The sequence below is a fragment of the Leiobunum rupestre genome, chromosome 11 (genome assembly GCF_980474605.1).
Source record: "Leiobunum rupestre chromosome 11, qqLeiRupe1.1.hap1, whole genome shotgun sequence".
Classification (NCBI taxonomy): domain Eukaryota; kingdom Metazoa; phylum Arthropoda; class Arachnida; order Opiliones; family Sclerosomatidae; genus Leiobunum; species Leiobunum rupestre.
In genome coordinates, this window is record NC_143394.1 from 41,460,370 (window position 1) to 41,479,683 (window position 19,314).

Sequence of the window (19,314 nt, forward strand, 5' to 3'; positions counted from 1 at the left end):
AAAAATCGAATATCGTTGTTTTTTATTTGTTTACAGTCGTAACCCCCTTGTCTAAAAAAAGGTATGATCTACCTTCTGAAGTCTGGCGTACGTGGCTTGGCCAATCAATTAAAATATTATCATTAGAATTTTTTTATTTTTTAAGGTTTTTCCGATCATATTTTTCTAATACCGGCACCGGCCCAGGACCGGATTAAGCCATTTTTCGCCCGGGGACCCAATGCAATTTGCACTCCTAAAACCAAGGGACACTTAAGACAAAGTATCTAAATCAAACTAATCAATGCGCCCCCAACAGCCTTGGCCCCCACCTTTTTCCGATATTGGCCGATATTAGAAAAATAGGCCGATATATCGGTGCATCCCTAAATAATATCAACATAATCGTATTATTGAAAGATCAGATTAAAAGTCAAGAAAACCTACCTAAACACCACATTCGATGAATACCCGTCTAAAATATCAACATCTTTATAAAACTTTATTTATGACGTAAGACAGCTTCCACGAGAGGTAAATACGAATTAAAGAGAAATAAATGATCCAAACAGCCACGCCATGTTGAAAGTTGCCTTTTGATAAGCGACCGTAGAAAGAGAAACTGAGAGTGATGTACACGCGAAATCTCGATTTGAGTAAGCCATGCCAGACCCTTATAACGCGCTGATAAAGATAGGAAATATAAAGATGGATGCGTCTAGTTGCTTTATTTATGATCCTCGGGCCTCTTTCGATTCTGGCAACGAAGCGCATATCTCAATATCATTAAGTTGGACTGTGGGCTATAGCGTTAAAACTTTGCCGACCGCAAATTGGCCGAAATCCTCTTTCGCTGTAGAAAAGATACGCCTTTTACCTCCAGACACACGGGGCTGGTGGCTCTGGCACCCATGGGACGGCCAGGGCTGGCTCGTACTGGCAGATCAAAAGAGGCCCGCGTACCCTGGTAGCCGCTACTGGTATTTTCGGCGACACGGAACTACTCTGAATTATAGATATTGCTCGCTAGAATCGATCAGGGCTCTATCGACGCCGATGTATCCTGCGTGGTCTTCCCTAGTTTAGAAAAGACAAGGGGGTTGCTTCTCTTAAAATCTCTGGAGTGGCTTTGCCTTGGGGCTTCGGTTGTGCACGCGTTTCGATTCGAATATTGTTTTCGCGCTTGTCTCCCATTGGGCTTCAAAAACAAAACTTTCCATTGTCATACGCGCCATTACACGCAGTGTGGGGCTCTGTAGATAGTGGACCCCTTACGCTAATACGCGCCATTCCTCGCTTCTACGTTAGATGTTAGGGATTTTTTTAATTTACAAAATGTCATTCCATCGTCCGAAAGTAGCCCGCCTTTATTCCAGTTCTGGAAATCTCACGCGAAGAATAAGGAAAAGTATTTAACACCGGATTTGGAAGGGAAATTTCGGCCGACTTTTCTAAAGGAATTAACAAAAATTGAGACGTTGTATCGCGTGTATTTGGTTGGATTTCTTGTATTCCGGTTTTACACGACGATTAATCTTCGTTAAAAGTCGCTTTTTAAGATTAATCGAACGACTCGATTTATTTTCGGTTTAAAGGGTTTTTCTACTTTAATTATTTCTATCCATCATTTTTAGCTACTGATGTATGCGATAAACGTAATTTTTGTACTAAACATAATGTTAATCGCCCGGGATGGTAGAAGCTACCTTTCTGTTCATATTTGCCAAAAATATCCTTGCTGATCAATTTTATAAAAAAAAAATATCACTATGAGCTTGTAGGAATTATTTATAAACTATCTATCAAATGAAAATTTTACTATAGGCTCGTAGAAACTATTTATAAACCAGCTATTTGGGGATATTGAAAAAAAAATCTTACTATGGGCTCGTAGCAATTATTTATAAATTAAATACCTGGTGATATTTTCGAAATAAATTATTGTTGATAAATTAAAAAAAAATGTTTTACTATGGGCTTATAGGAATTAATATATACACTACATATCTCGCGATATTTTTGCCAAAGAAATTCTTACTATGCGCTCGTAGGAATTATTTATAAATTACTTATCTAGTGATATTTGCAATTGAAATTCTTACTATGGGTTTATATGAACTATTTTTGAACTGTTTATATTAAAGAAATAAATTTATAGTAGATAAATTAAAAAAATCCTTCAGTAAGGGCTCGTAGGAATTATTTATAAACTACCTAAGAATTGGCCAAATAATTTCTTACTATGGGTTCGTAGGATTTATTTATAAATTACTTATCTGGTGATATTTGTTAAATAAATTCTTACTACGGGTTCGTAGGAATTATTTTCAATATAAACACCTTACAGTTGAGCGTGTGTACCTTTTTATATTGGGAAGTTGAATTCAATTTTCGAAAAAGAAGGGTACAAAGGTTGATACACTTCGCGAGCTGCAAATGTCAAAGTAAGTCTTTCCTAAATCCTCAAGATACAAAGCAGAGACTAGGCGCATCCGAAGTTATTGCTTTTTAAAGTCGACGTTTTTTCCATTCCGTGCTGTTGCTAGCTAAAGGGGCCAGAGTGTTTGGTTTTAATAACGTTATTTTAAGGAACACGTTTTAAAGTCTAACGATTTAAAAATACTTGGCCTATTTAATAAGCCGAAATGGTAAATTATGTACTATGTAGTAATAGTATCGCTTTCAGTATTGCTTCTACATTTAGCGGAAAATATTATTTTTTAAAACATTTAATTTCTAATACTTACTAATTGAAGTCTTCATTCGCATTAGTTAGTTGAAGTTCTTTGTAGATAATACATTACCCTGAGCACCGGAGCGTTGTGAGTGAAACAGCATTAGTATATTAGTGAACCCCAATTATATAACTTCTCACTTACCTATGTTAAAACTTGAAATAATGTGGAATATCATTTAATATATTAATTAGCATTATTAATTGGTCATTCTAATAAAATATATTTGTTTCTAGCTTCCCAAAAAAATTATTAGTTGTATACGAGAATGGTTTGTAAATAATGTAATGTATTAAAAATTTATAAAGTTGACTCAAACATTATCATCAAAATATATTTTTTATTAACATACCTAAAATCTTTATACAATTAACCTTTTTTAAATTATATAATTATATACAAAATATAATTAAAACATCTTTTTGTAGAATTTAAAAAGCAATATCGCAAAAGATTCAAAGAAAACACATCTTTAATCTAATTGGCTTTAAGCGAAAACTACGTCAAGTATTATGACAACCCAAAACGTATGATAAATTATCGATATAATTATACTCTTCTAACCTTAATTAAACGAACAAAAATCAACAAGCCTCTTACAAATCATCTTCAATGATAGCTAATTAGAAATACCGACGTTTGATAAATGCGTGAAAATTCGCGGGTTTAAATTTTCTTAGAAAAAACTCACTGTCTACTGGAGGCAAAAACACGTTTACATTCTACGTCAGTGCAAGTAGAATAAAGGATTCTGGTAGGAAACTGTGACTTGATAAATATCTGAGAAAGCATCGGGGATTAACATTCAATATTGGAGTCCGAATATAAGTAGAAGGGGTTGTTCCTTTAGTCATAAGTTAAGAGAGTCGGATGTGTTTAGTCGGCTACATGCGTAATACGGTTAACGCGATAGGAACATCAATCCTTGTCATAACATCTAATTTAGTATGATTAGTATCGGCTGGATCCCCAGAGTCTGGCCGGCTCCCATCTTGCCGGAGATGCTCGCCTTCGAATCGTTCTGGAGAGACGCCTAAAGTGTGAAAGGTTATTCTGCATAATAAATTCACACGCGGTATAGAAACGAAGCGCTACCATCGCGGAGTTTGAAATTACCTACTCTATATCGCCCTCCAAAATTAATAATGAAAGCAATAGGGGACTTGTTTGGTAGGGGGCAACAAGGGGGGATGGAATTCAGACCCGCCCTCCACTCGTACGTGTGTTAATATTTCCTATATAAACCCCTCAGTAAACAAATCTGACACTTTTGTAATTACAACGGGTTGATTCTTGTGTTACAATTTTTGGTCATATTCCTCCTGAAATATTTAGGCCAAGGATTTGGTGTTGCGTTATATCGCGTGGATTTATTTTAATTAATAATTCGTGGTTATTTACACTTATCGTGTTAATATTTTGCTTATGATTGATGTATTTAAATGTTGTAAATATATATATATATATATATATAAAAGAACTGAAAGAAATTGTTGGAAAATAAAGTACTTTATTGACAGACAGGAGTAGACAATTTATTTCTTGGAATAATATAGTGAACGGAAGCCTCGTTTAAAAAGGGAGTCAACGCTCTCGCGTTGGGAATAATTTATGACCGTCAACAAAATATTTTTCACAGCTGATTATTTTACTCCGGCACACGCTTATTTACGGCGCGCGCCGTCTCGGACGTTAATAACTACGCAGACTGCCACAGAGAGAGAGAGAGAAAGTAGTACTTTCTTTATTTCTCTATAAAGAGTTATTAAGGTCGTAATTTAGCAGCACGTGTGGGCTATCCCTCCTTTTATGGCCGTTTCGCTTTCCCCTTTTCTTTTACCGCCTTATATATATTTATATATACGTTAACCCTCGGGGCATATTCAGTTAGAAGCCACTTTGCGGCCCTATTTCGTTTTGCCGCGCGTACAAATGTGTGTCGGCGGCCATATTTGTTTACGTTCTCAACGATTTTCTAGCATGGCGCTGCCCGCCTGCGCCGTAGCACCCTCACGAGGCCTAACGTTTTCGAATCGCGAAGGAACGAGCCGCGCTGATTCGAGCGACCCGGTTTGCCGGATTTGCGTGAAAAGAAGGAAGAGAAGGAGAAAAAAAGCCCGACACAGTCGCGGACGGATTTGGGAATGGAAAAAACCGGTTAATAACCCGCTTAAATGCCTTAATAAAGTCGGGTTTTCGTCAATCGAGAGAAGGAAACTACGTCGAAATCGAAAGTACGAGCGGCTAAGCCTGAACGAGTGCGAGAAAACGGCTCAACGAAGAGAGAGTTTTGGCGACGTTGGATTCGTCGTCGTCGCCTGGTATGGATCGGAAAAGCCTAGCGTCAGTTCGGTGAGCAGCGTGCGATAAGGATCAGAAGCGTAAGGGACCAGCCTTTGCTACTGTGCGTTTTCGCAGCCATTCGATAGGAAGCCGGCTGAAGGCAATTTCCAGCGCTGCCGCTGCCCGCTCTATACACTGGCGCGCGCTAGGGAGAGAACTAGGCTTAAACAAGGCCTAGCGAAAATATAAAAGGAGAGAAAGGCGAAAAACGAACTCGTTATTTCGGCTGGACGAGTTTGATTAGGATTTTAGCGGCCGAAGACAATGAACGCCCAGATTTGCGACGAATATAAAGCGTACTATCTCGATCAAAAGTAAGCGGCATTTTTTCGTACCGCCTATTCCTAATATCGTTGACAATCGAAGAAAATACTCTTATTAGACTAGACAGTCGTTCGGGGCGCCACGACGCGAAAAAACTAACGCGTCTAAAGTAACTAGCCGTAATATTTACGCTTAAAACAATGAGAAGGGATTTTGGAATGCTCGCCTCTCGTTTTGTCACGACACGGCGCGGCTCTCCGGAAGAATGCCTATAGATCATTAATCATCCACTACAGGCGACATTCTTGGTCTCGTACCCCGAAGGCATGTATTGGAGCCGCCAAAGATGACAAAAGCTCTCGTTTCGAGCCAACGTCTACCGAGAAACCGCCCAACTAGAGTCGCCGTACGACTATGTCTATACGGGCGTTGGAACTCGCCTGGGAACCCCTCGTCAGACTGGTCAAGCGCCCTATAGCGGTGGCATCAATTTTGATCATCTCGAGATAGCCATTCGATGTTTCGCGCCCGCCCGGCAATCGAATAGCCAGAAGTAGAAACGTGATATTATTGACATTCTTAAGCGCGTCGGGAATTCGGATATAACTCCCGCCCGGACAGAACCCGCCCTTCAGAAAAAGGGGAATAGAATTTGGCTTCATATTTACCGTCCAATATTAGAAAAGGCATTTCCGTCGTCTGTACGAGAGAGATAGATATATATATATATATATAGTTTATTTCTACCGTCGCGTATTTCGCCAGCCCTCAAACGAAGTCACAATCAAGCCTCGGAAAATGGCATTCCAAGCGAGCTAAAAGCGCGTTGGAAGTGTGCGCGTTCTGAAAATGAACACACCAGCTACACCTATTCCGCAGCGCCCGACTCTCGTCTCATCAGAGTCGCATTCCAAATCTGTATAGGAGTCGCTTTTCTATGGGCTTCACTATTAAGCCACCAGACTTCCTATACGTTCCAAATTAATTTTTGAAAGGCCGTCTTGATATATAAAAAAAAATAAACCGAGATGAAATTGCAAAATGAATTAGAACCGGCCAAAAGACGGAAATTGTAAGGAACATGAAAAAGTAAAGAGAGACTTGATAGCAATATGAAAGACTTATCCGATAGTTTCGGACGCTTAGAAGAAAGGGGTTTCGTCAGAGTGAGAATTTCTATCAAATAAAAAGAAGGCTTCGAATTAACCTCAAATATTTCGTCTATTTTTATACTTATAAAAAAAAAGGGAAATCTGGCAAGCGTTAAAAAAAGAGAAATGAAAAAATGGAATTTATAAGAAGAAGAAGAAGACAGGAGTGAATGTTGTGATTTTTGGAAATAAAACCCTACTTGAACTTTTACGAGGACTGATTTTCCGCATTCGTTTAAAAAGGCCGAAATCGCGAACCCGCGGCGAAATGTTTGCGGAATTAAAGGCGTCTTTGGAGAAATAAACTATTATCGTCGTGGTAGATCAGCGAAGAAGGTACGATAGTCGTCTAGCGCGTCCGAAAATTGTCGTCGAGGCAGCGTGCGAAGGAGTGTCGGTGTCTGGGAGTCGAAGAGACACGTCCGACTCGCACTCTGGTCGGGCCAGTTCTATCGGCATCCAAACACCTCCGCAAGTTATTTTGGCGGCGCGAGAGGACGTCCCGAGTCGAGGAGGGGCAGATATTAATCGAAGGCAGGGTGGGCGCGAAAGGAATCGCGGCTGGAATATAAGGAAGGCTTCCCGAAATTATAATGCGGTTGCCGGAATGTTCGTAGCGTCTCATTCGCCCAGAAAGGTATCGATCACCGAAGAAAATGAGCCTTAGCGGAGCGACGTAGCTTCGAGACAGCGAGAACGGCTTCGCCTTCGACCGAGAACGGGAGGAGGGAAAAAGCGCTCTTTTGAATCTCTCCGAGGAGCGCCACCAGTTAAGAGAGAGAGACGAACCGCACTCACGCCGGAGCCGAGAGGGGGTATTTCGTCAGAGTTCGAACCCCCACTTCGCCTTGGCTCGGAGTCGCGCGCGCAACGCGTCGCCACCGATCTGGCTTTCAGCTTTGGCCGGGCCTTTTGGAAACTACAGCGGGCTCTCGAAAAACGCGCGCGTTATCAGGCGTGCACCACGCGGACTCGGTCAGAACGAGCTCTGAACTGGGAGCGAACGAGTGGCGCGGATTTTCCACCGCCAAATTTTAGGCCTCGTGCGCGTTCGTCCACGTTGCGTCAGTAGAACCGCGTTCGTCCCACCCGCCGCCGGCGCCAGCCTGACATAGGCCGACCGTAGTACAAAGAAGAGGCTCTAGGGTGCGCGCGTCAGTTACGTCGACTTTAAGCCCGCTAGCCTTTGGCCTTTTTCTCATCTCGGCATATACCTGCGAGGCATCAACGTCCTCAACTTCAGTTCACCGTTTGCCATCGAGGTAGTCGGGTCTGACAACCTTAGACCTCTTCTCTTTCACTCGACTCCACTCGCGCGCCACGATTGTGTTACCACGACGGTCGCACGCGGAGGCCGTGACAGCTAACCGAGATTCCGAGTCGGCCCGACCGTCACCCAAGACACTGTGTCGGCGAAAGAGAATACTCCGACCGACGTCGACATTATTTCGTCTAGTGTCGCCGAAATACTTGTGACTTTTCAACGCGACCCTGACAGTAACTCCGGGTCTCCCATTTTCATTTTCGAAAAAGCAAAACACCCCGAACGCGCCTGTCTTGGTGTTTCGTATTTCGTTAATCCACCCGGTCTAGGAATAACCGTATTAAACCCCTCGCTCCTTATCCACGGATCTCACTACACCCCAGGGTAAGTGATCTTACTACCGAGAAAATAAAAAAATAATTAGAGAACACCCCGATCCAGTTGCAAAAAGGGGGTTCCCTAGTATTTGGCGAGCGCTTTTAATCGTAGCTTAGCCAGGAAGCAAAAATTCGTTCCCCCTCGAGAGAAATTAATAGCGCCATAATTCCACGCTTGACACGAGAGTGTGTCTGGTGTGTGTGAGTTCTGTGGACCTTTGCATAAATCAAACTGCAAAATTTGTAAACCCCCCAATCTTTTACGACTCCCTCTGTAAATCTTTCTATTACCGCCACCCTTAAAACCTCTTAAAGAACGATTCACCAAGTCTCAGGTATATATATAATATATATAAGGGGAAAAGCGAGAGTTTAGGGAGAACTATCATAGAGGGCAGCACCGTACGAAGGCAAGCGGCCATTCCCCGCCTTAGCGCGAGGTGTGTTCTAGGGGACGGACTTGGGCCGTATATTTTCTCGTAGCCTCAGCCATTGCCACGCGCGAGTAACTCCCTGGCGAGGCGGCCGACCTACTCTGCTGCGCGAGATCAGCGCGGGACTATAAATCTTGGCGAGCAAAAAAACTGAAACACGTGCACCGCTTTTATAAACTTTTCTTACGACTGTAATATTTCGTTCACGGATCCGAGGCGCCCCGACGACAAGTGTCCCGTTGTCATCGTGGGTAATTAAAAGATCCGCAAATCTCTTCGGCGGGTTCCGCTTGATATTTATCGCTCTCCATTCGGAGGACCTGCGAAGGAGAGAAACTCGTAAATATTCCACAGACCACAAAGCGAGTCGGGGAAGCATGTACTTAACCTTTAGACCGTCGGCTCCTCTCCTCATTGGCTGTTGAGGATCACGTGGGAACAGAGCGGGGTTGCCCCGTACATGGAATTACGCGCTTCTAAGTGTCCCTGAAAGAAAAAAAAGGCTTTTTTTTAATAAATTTTTGCGAGTTTATATAGCGCGTTCTTTTCCCCCTGAGTGTAGCTAAAAAGCTATAATTTATCAAAATTGCGTGGAATATTGGCCAAAGTTATTCCGGTGGCACAAATCACGGCGGACAGATGAGTTCCTATCAGTTTGTTAACTCACTCACGTCGTGTTACGGGCAGCGGAGCCAGGACGCTCCGTCTCAGGACTACTACACGCCTCAAGTCCAGGCGTACGCCGGTTGCTACAGCGGGCCGGCGTCTCCGGTACAACAGTACGGACCCTACGCCCAAACGAACGTGCCACACTTACAGAATGGCGGAGGCGGCGAACACCCCCATTTTAACAGCTGCGCTCAACGCCTGAGCCACCCCAATCCGAGTCCCAGTCCTCGCACGCCGACTCCGACCACGACGCCGGTGCCAAGTTGCAAATTCGCCGTGGAATCCAGCGCGGCGTCGCCTCAAGATCTCAGCACCTCGAACTCTCAACCTCATCCTCCTCCTTCGGTGAGTCCCGACCAGAGGACGTCTCCGGTGCCCTCGAGGCTGACGGGACCGTCGGGACCCCACCACCATCCAACATCCCAAGCGACTCAACCGAATCAACCGTCGCCCCAGCAAAACTCGCAATCACCCCAACAAAACCAAGGCCAACAAAACCAGAAAAATACCTATATTACGAACCCGCCGCAAATATATCCTTGGATGAGGAAGGTTCACGTCGGACAAAGTGAGTACCGCTTTCTCTTAAAACACTCGTTTCTTTCTCTCTCACCTTTTGTTTTTGTGACTAAGCACGCCATTGTCACTTACACCGTGTGTATGTTTACCCGTAGATACATCACCCTTTAGAGCTGGCTTTCACTCGGGTCTAAACCGCCGCGACGGTTAGCGTAACCTTTTCAAATCCTCGTTAGGCCTAACGCTTTTGTTTTCGCGTCACGGCGTTTTTGCCTTAGTGAAAACCAGCCCGATACACCCACGCTAACCGCGACGTAGTCGTGGGCGATTTAAAATGCAAACAAATGAACAGGCATATATTTATTTACTCACCACAAAGAGGTAGTGCACGCTCCGGGTGTTGATGATACTCGCAGATAGTACACGGAGTCCCTTTCCATTGTCCTCGCAACGGTAGAACTTTGTCGTCGTTGGCATCCGTATTCGGGCCTCGGTCGTTCGTTCGACGTTCTTTTCTACGGCGGCCGAAAACTTGGTCGCGGGATCTGCGTGGGGAGAATTCGGTGTCGGAGAAATCCGCCAGAACACGCGGCAGCTAGCGAGCGGTTCGCGAAACTGGCGCTCCGCAGAGCCGGTTCGCCCGTTTTCAAGCGGTAGAAATGCCGTAAATATTCGGCTCTATGTCCTGTCAGGGGCCTTCCTCCCTTTTCGGCCATAAAAGCGCGCCACGCCAGGCCTATAAAACTTTCTACGAAGCCATAATTTTGGATGGTTTCGGAGCCCTCTCTTTCCTTACGCCAAAGTCCACCAGCGTCTGCAACGTAACCTCTCTCTCTCTCTCTCTCCTCGCCTACGGGAGCCCGTTTTACTGAGGCCATAAAGTTGCCCGGGCTCCCGGGCCATAAAAGTATATGGCGGGCCATAAAAGAGCGCGGGGCTCTTGCCAAACTCGGGCCAAACTCGCCGAGCTAAGTCTTAGCCGCTGCTACGCCGCCCCAATTGCAGACCGTAACTAGGCAGTTTTATGACTGCCATAAAATCCTTCCCTTCTCGATTCCGAGCGGAGAAATTCAGAGTTTACGAAAAGGATCACGTTCCACGTAGGAAAGTCGACGCTAAGGAACGGATATAGAAGCTCAGAAAAATGCCCACTTTTTGGTTCCGCGTTTTAAAGAGAAGAGAATCGTAAAAAGAAGGAGTTTTAAAACAACCCCTTTCTCTATTTTTCCGTCGTTCGATCCGCTTAGAAAAATATAAAACCCCGTAGGATGACACCGTTGTAAATCTTAATCCTTTATCTACAACGCTTTTTGAGATGTGGAAAAACCACCCAAAAAATTGAAAGGTGTTACGATAGGAGGGGTGAAAAAAAAGCGTCGTTTAAAGCTCGTTACGGGGTCACGGAGGTTTTATGACCCATTAAGGGACACTCTCTCCTTGTTGAGGCTTGTTTATGGCTGCTTGAAATTTTCCGACTTTGTCAATGCTCCTTAATTTCACGTTTCGTCGAGTAGAAGAAATACAAAGATTCGTATTCATTTGTCTTCCCCGAAAAAGACCCCACCGCCAAAAGAGTGCCTACTACGAGCGACGGAATATTTGGCACCAGTAGCTCGGTTTTTTTTTATCGTCCTAGCCAAGTCGCTACCTTCACTGACTCTCTTGCTTTTATCTTTTATAACCTGTAACATCAACGTTGCGGGTCGTAGGTGAATCTTAGATATTTTTCTACCTTTTTTTTATTTCTGAAAGTTTATCTCACTCGAGCATCTCGTTGTGTTTAAGATTAAACGACCTTTTAGAAGCGTTAAAATTAATGACACATCCGCGCTACTAAGAGAGACTTGATTTTATTACGTTTCCCAAATCGTCTGGAATGTAATATCGTTTCGTTTAGCGAACGAGGTGGTCTAGGTTACACCTCGTTCGAACACTGTGCCGTGGCAATCCCCTAAACACCGATTTCCGAAATTGCCCACTTTATCGAGAGTTAGAATCTCAAATGATGATTACTCGCGCTCTTTTACAGGTGTCTAGGTGGCTCCGATTAAGGGAGCCAGGGTGGGGGGAAGAAAAATGGTTTTGTCTCTGATATCGTAAGGGCCGGCCTTAGGTTAAATGGTAATCTCCCTTACGAGCTGAGGATTCCGCAGACGCTCCGAGTGTTTTATTGATCCACTCGCGTATTTAGTCCCTGATTTTCTCTCTTCGCTATAGCCTAGTCCGTGTCATTTTCTTTAGTTTCCCCTTCTGCGTCCTCAATTTCCTGGTCATTTCATCTTACCAGACACTAGCCACCCCTATTTGGTTTTAGTTTTTGCAAAAACAAACCTTAGAATTTAGTTTTTTGTCAACACTAGTACCATCATTCAAACTGCCTAATAATTCAGATTTTGTATCCAAAAATTAGTTATTTACAAAATTAAAATAAATATAATTCTTGGTTTTTGCTCTATTGGAGTTCTACGCAGTTTTAAATATTTTTTTTTACTAGAATGGAATCTATTATAAAACAGTGTAATAATATTAATGTTATTTTAATTACAAAATGTGTCATAGGCGTCATATTATCTAAACATTAAATTATTTAGCAGCAGGATATTATACTTAATGAGCAAGGTTAAAATACCCTAAAACTTGTTCTAATTTTTAATGAATAGAGAATAAAGACTCTTTATAATGTCCGTGAAAAACTAAATTGTACTAGGGATTATTTGTAGGGTACGTTTGCCCTTGGGGCTATTTTTAACCGACATCAGGCTGTGGAAGATGAATGAGAGAGAAGTCGAATTGTGCAAACCCCGGATCCAATTAAGCGGTTTTTTTGTTTTCCCGCTAATACATATAAAAAGATACCGAATCTAACATTCCTTTAGTACGGGTTCTATTCGTATACTTTAGGTTGATTACCTTATATTTAATTTTATAATTTCGCCCAATAATAATTTATGGAATTCATAAATATTTGTTCCAACTAGGAAAGTATTGGGTATTCTATCGTAGCGTTATAGAACAAGTACAGATATTTAAAATTTTATCATTTATCCAAGTCGCATCGTAAATCATTAAATGTTTCAAGAATATAATAATTTATGAAAATTTTCTCCTAATTTATAATTCAAACGTATTTCATTAATCTTAATATCTGCAAATATATTTTTACTCGGAAAACGTTCAGTTGAATATCCTAGCTTCTTAAAACAATGGCGGTTATTTGAAAAAGCGTAAAAAGGCACAGATGTTTTAGTTTTCCTTATATTAGCTTTTATTGGAACCTTGTCATCGCTTTGAAAGCTTCCTTTACACCTCTAATATAATGGGTTATCGAACACGTGAAAAAAAACTATATCCCGTCAAACAAAGACCAGCAAAGCGATTAATATTTCACTCACACTCAGTCGGTTTAATGTGAAATGTATACCCTATTGTTTATGAGATATATTTTTTTCCACCGAATTCGCGCGCACCCCCCCCCCCCCCTTCCCATTTGCCGTTGTATCCAAAACCCTTTTGAACGCTTATAAAGGTTGTCTCGACTACCTGTCACGTTGGGCGAAACGGTATAGAAGGGAGATCTTATTTTCCATACGTCGATTTGTTCCAGGCTTGTTTGTTCGAACAAATTGGGGCCCACCGGGTCAATAAGCTCGCGACGCTGATAGAAGGTCCATATTTCGATCGGGACAATTCTTGTCTGTCGAACCTATAACAATCACTTTCATACGCCAAAGACTTTGGGAAAACGACAAGGTATTATAACGGCGTTGGTCTCAACGGGGGTTTCGCTGTCAATATCAACTGTTTCGGCTCCGTTCACGTGTGGACATCGTGTAGGCCCATCTAAATTTCCTTAGCGCCTGGTTAGTCAGTCGCTTCGCCTCTTACGTATCAGCGCTTTCCCAAAACGGGCCGAAATCGTCGCCCCCCTGATAACGCGCCCGCGCCCAACGCGGAGATAGAACCAACCTGGCCGCCATTCCATCGCGCTTCGATTGATCCTAATTAATAGAGGGTTTAACGGTGGGCGGCCTCGAGGTTAACACATGGTCGAATTACCCCGTACCTGTTTGGCCCCGCCGTTGAGAACAATACTATCTTCCGAGTTTTGAGAGAGGAGAGACTGAGGTGGGGGCTCCTTCGATGGAAGAAAAGAGATGATTATACCTTTCCGCTGACTTAATAGGGGTCCTTGTTCGTCCACGCTGTTTCGGGGCCTTCCATCGTGGTCATTTCTGTCGCTTCTGCGTCCCCCCAACGCGAGAAACTTTTCAAATATGGAATACCTCCCTTCACCCCTATACTCTTCGTAGATACCCTTTCGCTTCAATATCTGCTGGTATCATTATATATCTCGGGTGTGTAACTAATATAACACCTTCAGGGTTTTAACCGTGCTATTTCGTGTATTCCACGCCACAAATTAACTGGGATTTTTAATTTTATCAAAAAGCTTATTCACATTTGTATTTTTAGCGTTATTAAATTGATAGTAATATCTCGAGTATTATTTAGGAACGCAGCTCTTTTAAATGAAATTGAAATTTTTGCATGAAAAAATTGGATTAAATAATACATAATTTTGAATAAATTAAGGGGGTTATTTAATTTTATCAAAGAGGGTATTGTTTTTAACTTTCCCTAGTATTTTTAAACTAAGTTATTTGGTAGGAACTATTTAGCAATTCTTTTAAATAAAATTAACTTTTGCATGTAAGCGATAGTTTATATTGTATATTTTTTTAAACAAATTGAGAGGCTTTTTAAATTTAGTAATTTACCATAAAAATTTTTAATATTTAGCATTCCCTCGTATTTATAGCCTTAGTAAATTGTTATTATTAGTTAAAAGAAAATTAAACTTTTGCATGTAAACAATAGTTTAAATTGTACCATTTCTTAGTTGCCACGGTAGCTGGAAAACCTGGAATTCCTGGAAAAGTCAGGGAATTTTAATATGGGTATAAAAATCAGGGAAAAGTCAGGGAATTTTAAAAATTAGTCTAAAAGTCAGGGAATTTAATTTCGGTTGCAAAAAGTAAACTTTTACTAAAATGTAGGTTAAAAATACAAAATCTTGGCACAAAATACAGGGAAAATCAGTGGAGATGGTCAGGGAAAACCTGGAAAAGTCAGGGAATTTGAATATGGGTATAAAAGTCAGGGAATTTGAATATGGGTATAAAAGTCAGGGAATTTGAATATGGGTATAAAAGTCAGGGAATTTGAATATGGGTATAAAAGTCAGGGAATTTGAATATGGGTATTATAGTCAGGGAATTTGAATATGGGTATAAAAGTCAGGGAATTTGAATATGGGTATAAAAGACAGGGAATTTGAATATGGGTATAAAAGTCAGGGAATTTGAATATGGGTATTATAGTCAGGGAATTTGAATATGGGTATAAAAGTCAGGGAATTTGAATATGGGTATAAAAGACAGGGAATTTGAATATGGGTATAAAAGACAGGGAATTTGAATATGGGTATAAAAGTCAGGAAATTTGAATATGGGTATAAAAGTCAGGGAATTTGAATATGGGTATAAAAGTCAGGGAATTTGAATATGGGAATAAAAGTCGGGGAATTTGAATATGGGTATTATAGTCAGGGAATTTGAATATGGGTATAAGAGTCAGGGAATTTTAAAAATTAATAAAAAAGTCAGGGAATTTTCAAGGGATTTAATTTTGGTTGCAAATAGTAAACGTTTACTAAAATATAGGTTAAAAATACAAAATACAGGGAAAATTAGTGGAGTTGGTCAGGGAAAACCGGCAAAAATTAGGGAATTTTATTGTTAAAAAACTGTGGCAACCCTGTAGTTTTTTTTTCTTCAAATGATCAATTAGACTATGTTAATCCCGAGTGAAATAACCCAGTAGTAAATGTGGAATACCAAGGCGCGGTTATAACCCTGAGTTCAATGTTTATAAATAATTTTTCTTCAACTCTCTCTCTCTCTCTCTCTCTCTATTATATATGTTGCTCGATTGATCTTGATATGAGTGTGGTTGTTTTCGTGAGTTTCTGACGCTTTGTGTCTCTCTTATCTCTCCTGTCTGTCTGTCGCGTGGACATGGTGACATTGTAGATGGAGTCAACGCGATGGGCGAAACCAAGCGCCAAAGAACGTCTTACACTCGTTACCAGACCCTGGAGCTGGAGAAAGAGTTTCACTTCAACCGCTACCTCACCAGGCGGAGGAGGATCGAAATCGCCCACGCGCTGTGTCTCAGCGAAAGACAAATCAAGATTTGGTTCCAGAACCGGCGGATGAAATGGAAGAAGGAACACAAGATGGCCAGCACCATGCCGCCGCAGATGCCCCAAGTCATGCAAGACCACCATCCTCATCTACACGGCGAAACCAAGGCCTAAACTTTACGTCACTCCCGCGTCACGGGGAACTGGAAATCACGGAACGAATTATACGAGGATATATATATTGACAAAAACACTACGCAAATGGCTGAGCGGTTTAAAGGAAGATAAGAATGATTTTTACAATTGTTTTCGTTTCGGTATCGATAACGCAACACCAATCCCCCCCCCCCCTTCCCCCGACTATCGTGGTCATTTTTTTAAAGTATTTATAAATTGACGCCTTTTTAAGTTATATATTAAACGAGGTAATTTATACTGTAAATTCGTTATTTATATGAAAGACTGATTTGCCTCTTCTATCTCTTAATTATATTTTTTGTCAGAAGAAAAAATATATTAATATAGATATAATATAAAATAGATTTGAAGCGAGTGAATAATTTACCAAATTTCGGTCTTTTTTTTCAAATGGGTAAAACGTGCAAAAATCGTAACAAAAACATTGAAGCGATATCAGTTTCTGTATCAAAATCCTACGAGGGGTCTGTATTTTTTGGTTCGTTTGGGGGAGGGAATTTCCCCTGATTTTTGCGGCCGCTGATACGGCGGAAGACCTCCTCGTAGTCGGCCCCCCTCCCAAAAATCTATCGGGCCGGTTAGCCCCTCTTGTCGCTGCAAAAACAGCCGAAATGGATGAAAGAGATGAAAAACTGAGCGAGGGGCCCACGAAACTAGCCTGATACGTTTCAGACGTTTCTAGGGTTTTTGGCGATCACGCAGGGGTGTTCCGATGCCCGGGTCCCCCAATGGTTCCTCGCCAAATCAAATGATCCGTTCTAAGGGTCGTCGCGCGCGAAAGTCACCCCGAAAAAGCCAACTTTTTCCATATTTTCTATATTTGCCCCCCCAAAACACCCTCCTCGACTAACCTTCTTAAAACGCCGAGAAAAAATAGGCAAGTCGTAGCAGATGTTGATCCTAAGCCCAGCCAGGTCAGCCATGTCAATCTCGACTAGTCAAAGAAGTTATAAATAACGGCGCCATTTTGAAAATACGCCGTTTTATCATTCCCCGTTTTGTATATTTCAAAATGGCGTCTGTTTTGTTTCGCTCTCGATCGAATGGCGATATAGTTATCAGCTCGACCTAACCAATTTTATTTACTTTTTATATTTATTGTTTTAATGGAAAATATTATATTCCGTAAAATGTGCCATTTGATAATACGTTCGATAAAAAATCTTTAACATTTTGGCAAAAATATTCTAAAACAGAATTATTTAATTAATTATTTTACGAAGAATTAAGACTTAAAATAACACTAATTTCAAATTTAACTTTTTCTTTATAATTTGCTGCTAATATTTCTCCTTTCAAAAGAATCTTGGTTAGGCATATTGGTAGGAAATTTGTAATCTTACGATTATAAGCTTAGTCATGACATTACTGTTAATTCACACTTAGAACCAAGGACGTATTTAGATTACTGAGAACGTAGGCGTCTACATAAGCACCTCCCACAAACGGAAACCCACCATTTTCCAAATTGTATAGTGCCATATAAACACTTTATCTTCCATATTTCGAGAAAACTTACGTGATTAGTTACTGAAAAGTAATTTAATTCAAATTAATTTAAAATGTCAATAATCATTAATTACAAAATAGTTGGTAAATTATCAATTATCGCGTTAAGAAAAACCATTTAAAAGTGCCCGTCAGATAGCGTTACTGTTTCGATTGCGAAATTAGTTTAGGTAGTAAACGAGTATATACTCTTACGTTCTCAACAACCTAACAACGTTCCCAACCAAAACTGAATATTGTCGAGACACCACAACTGTTGCGCGATGACTTGCCCTTTCTTTTAGGTACCTTTGTATTATTATTCACGCTATGGAACCTCTCAGTAGTCGATTTTTATCAAACCTAGAAAGAAAAAACAAAAGTTTTTTCTTGTTTTTTATTTCTTCCACCTTTTGGTGTTACGGTCCCCATCCTGAGTAGGGTTCCCCCTGCCTGATTTTGGCCCCCTTGAGGTTTCCCTCGCCGTTATACAGCTGACCTCCGCAACTTTGTATTCGCTTGTAAATATTTTTTTTTAGTTCGATAGAACGTGTTTTTGGGTGTTTCGGTCTGTATTTCGAGCCCCTCTCCTAGTCCCCCTCATAAGCCAACCAAAAAAAAATATAGCCTCCCAAGCATTCCCATAACCGATAATTTATAATCGCGTTATATACAAATTGACATTCTCTTTCGTTTTTGCCAAAGCAATGTACCCTAATTGTTCATCCGTAAAACGGTCGAAAAATGAAAAAACGAAGCACGATTTTTACGAATACGTCGGCGAAATTTGTAGGTTTTCCTATTCCAATCAAGCTTAATAGAACGAACAAGTTTTGGAAAGTCGGGGTTACGAAAGGGGGCGATCTACGAAGGGTAGGCAATTGCCCCTTTGCCCGTTTAAGTGAACAGTCGTAATGCAAATATCCATTGATCACGGAGCGTCTGGGAGCGTCGTGGCCCCATTAATCATGTTTTCCCAGTTTCTCGACACGGATATTGTAATTTATTACAGCGAGCCGGCCATCAAATTCTGTCGGACGGAAAACTTATTTTAAGTAGGCTCCCCTGTTACTTTTTTTTTTAAACTAAATCCATATAGGCTTTAATCGCCTATCTTGGATACAACGCCTAAACCTTCGGTTTGGGGATATTTCTACGGAAAAGATTGTATTTTTCAATTTTTCCTTTTGGTACCGTGTATATATAAGGATAAGTCTGTGTATGACTAGGCAATGCTCTCTCTCTCTCTCTCTCTCTCTCTCTCTCGGAGGGTGATTATTTATGAGTCACACCGAACTAGAAAAGCCCTAACTAGAGTTGTCGTTGGCGGCGCGGTGTAGGGTCTTCGCACCTCCCTTTTTCCCTCATTTCAGACTCGTTTCCTTCAAATTCTCCCTCAAAAACGGATTCTCTCACTCACCCACAACCCACGCTGCTATAGCTTCGATTTCCCGCTAATGTCGGAAGTTTTATTAATTTAACTTGCCACCCAAAATACAGTTATTTGGTGTTGGGTATTTTGCATATTTTTGTGGGCATTATATTGATAGTAGAATTTTGTTATTTTAATTTGGTTGTATTAAGGCGGAAGACTACAGTGGCCATTGTCTACTTTCGCGCTATTTCAAGCTGAACTCTTTTAATTTTGTATTTTAACTTATAAAATTAATATTTAAGTATAGAACCCC

At 41.2% G+C, this 19,314-nt stretch overlaps 1 protein-coding gene and 2 long non-coding RNA genes across 3 annotated transcripts in view; 2 read left to right on the top strand and 1 right to left on the bottom strand.

The window, feature by feature from the left end:
• LOC149922857 (uncharacterized) overlaps positions 1-19,314 on the top strand; it is a 301,904-nt gene that overhangs the window by 31,014 nt on the left and 251,576 nt on the right. The gene's annotated exons all lie outside the window — the stretch shown is intronic.
• On the bottom strand, positions 8,756-10,559 carry LOC149922859 (uncharacterized). Its single transcript, XR_016477475.1, has 3 exons — positions 10,108-10,559; positions 8,936-9,033; positions 8,756-8,867 (listed from the first exon to the last, which is right to left on the bottom strand). It is a non-coding gene; the product is annotated as an uncharacterized LOC149922859 (long non-coding RNA).
• Positions 9,032-16,441, top strand: LOC149922860 (uncharacterized). Its single transcript, XM_090164317.1, has 2 exons — positions 9,032-9,784; positions 15,828-16,441. The coding sequence occupies exons 1-2, from the start codon at positions 9,187-9,189 to the stop codon at positions 16,112-16,114; spliced, it is 885 nt and encodes a 294-aa protein (XP_090020443.1). The 5' UTR covers positions 9,032-9,186; the 3' UTR covers positions 16,115-16,441.

Bases quoted from the DNA above. Each gene is read 5' to 3' on its own strand.
- LOC149922860 (XM_090164317.1), top strand. From the start codon at position 9,187: ATGAGTTCCTATCAGTTTGTTAACTCACTCACGTCGTGTTACGGGCAG. The intron at 9,785-15,827 runs GTGAGTACCGCT...GTGACATTGTAG, and splicing joins GAAGGTTCACGTCGGACAAA to ATGGAGTCAACGCGATGGGC.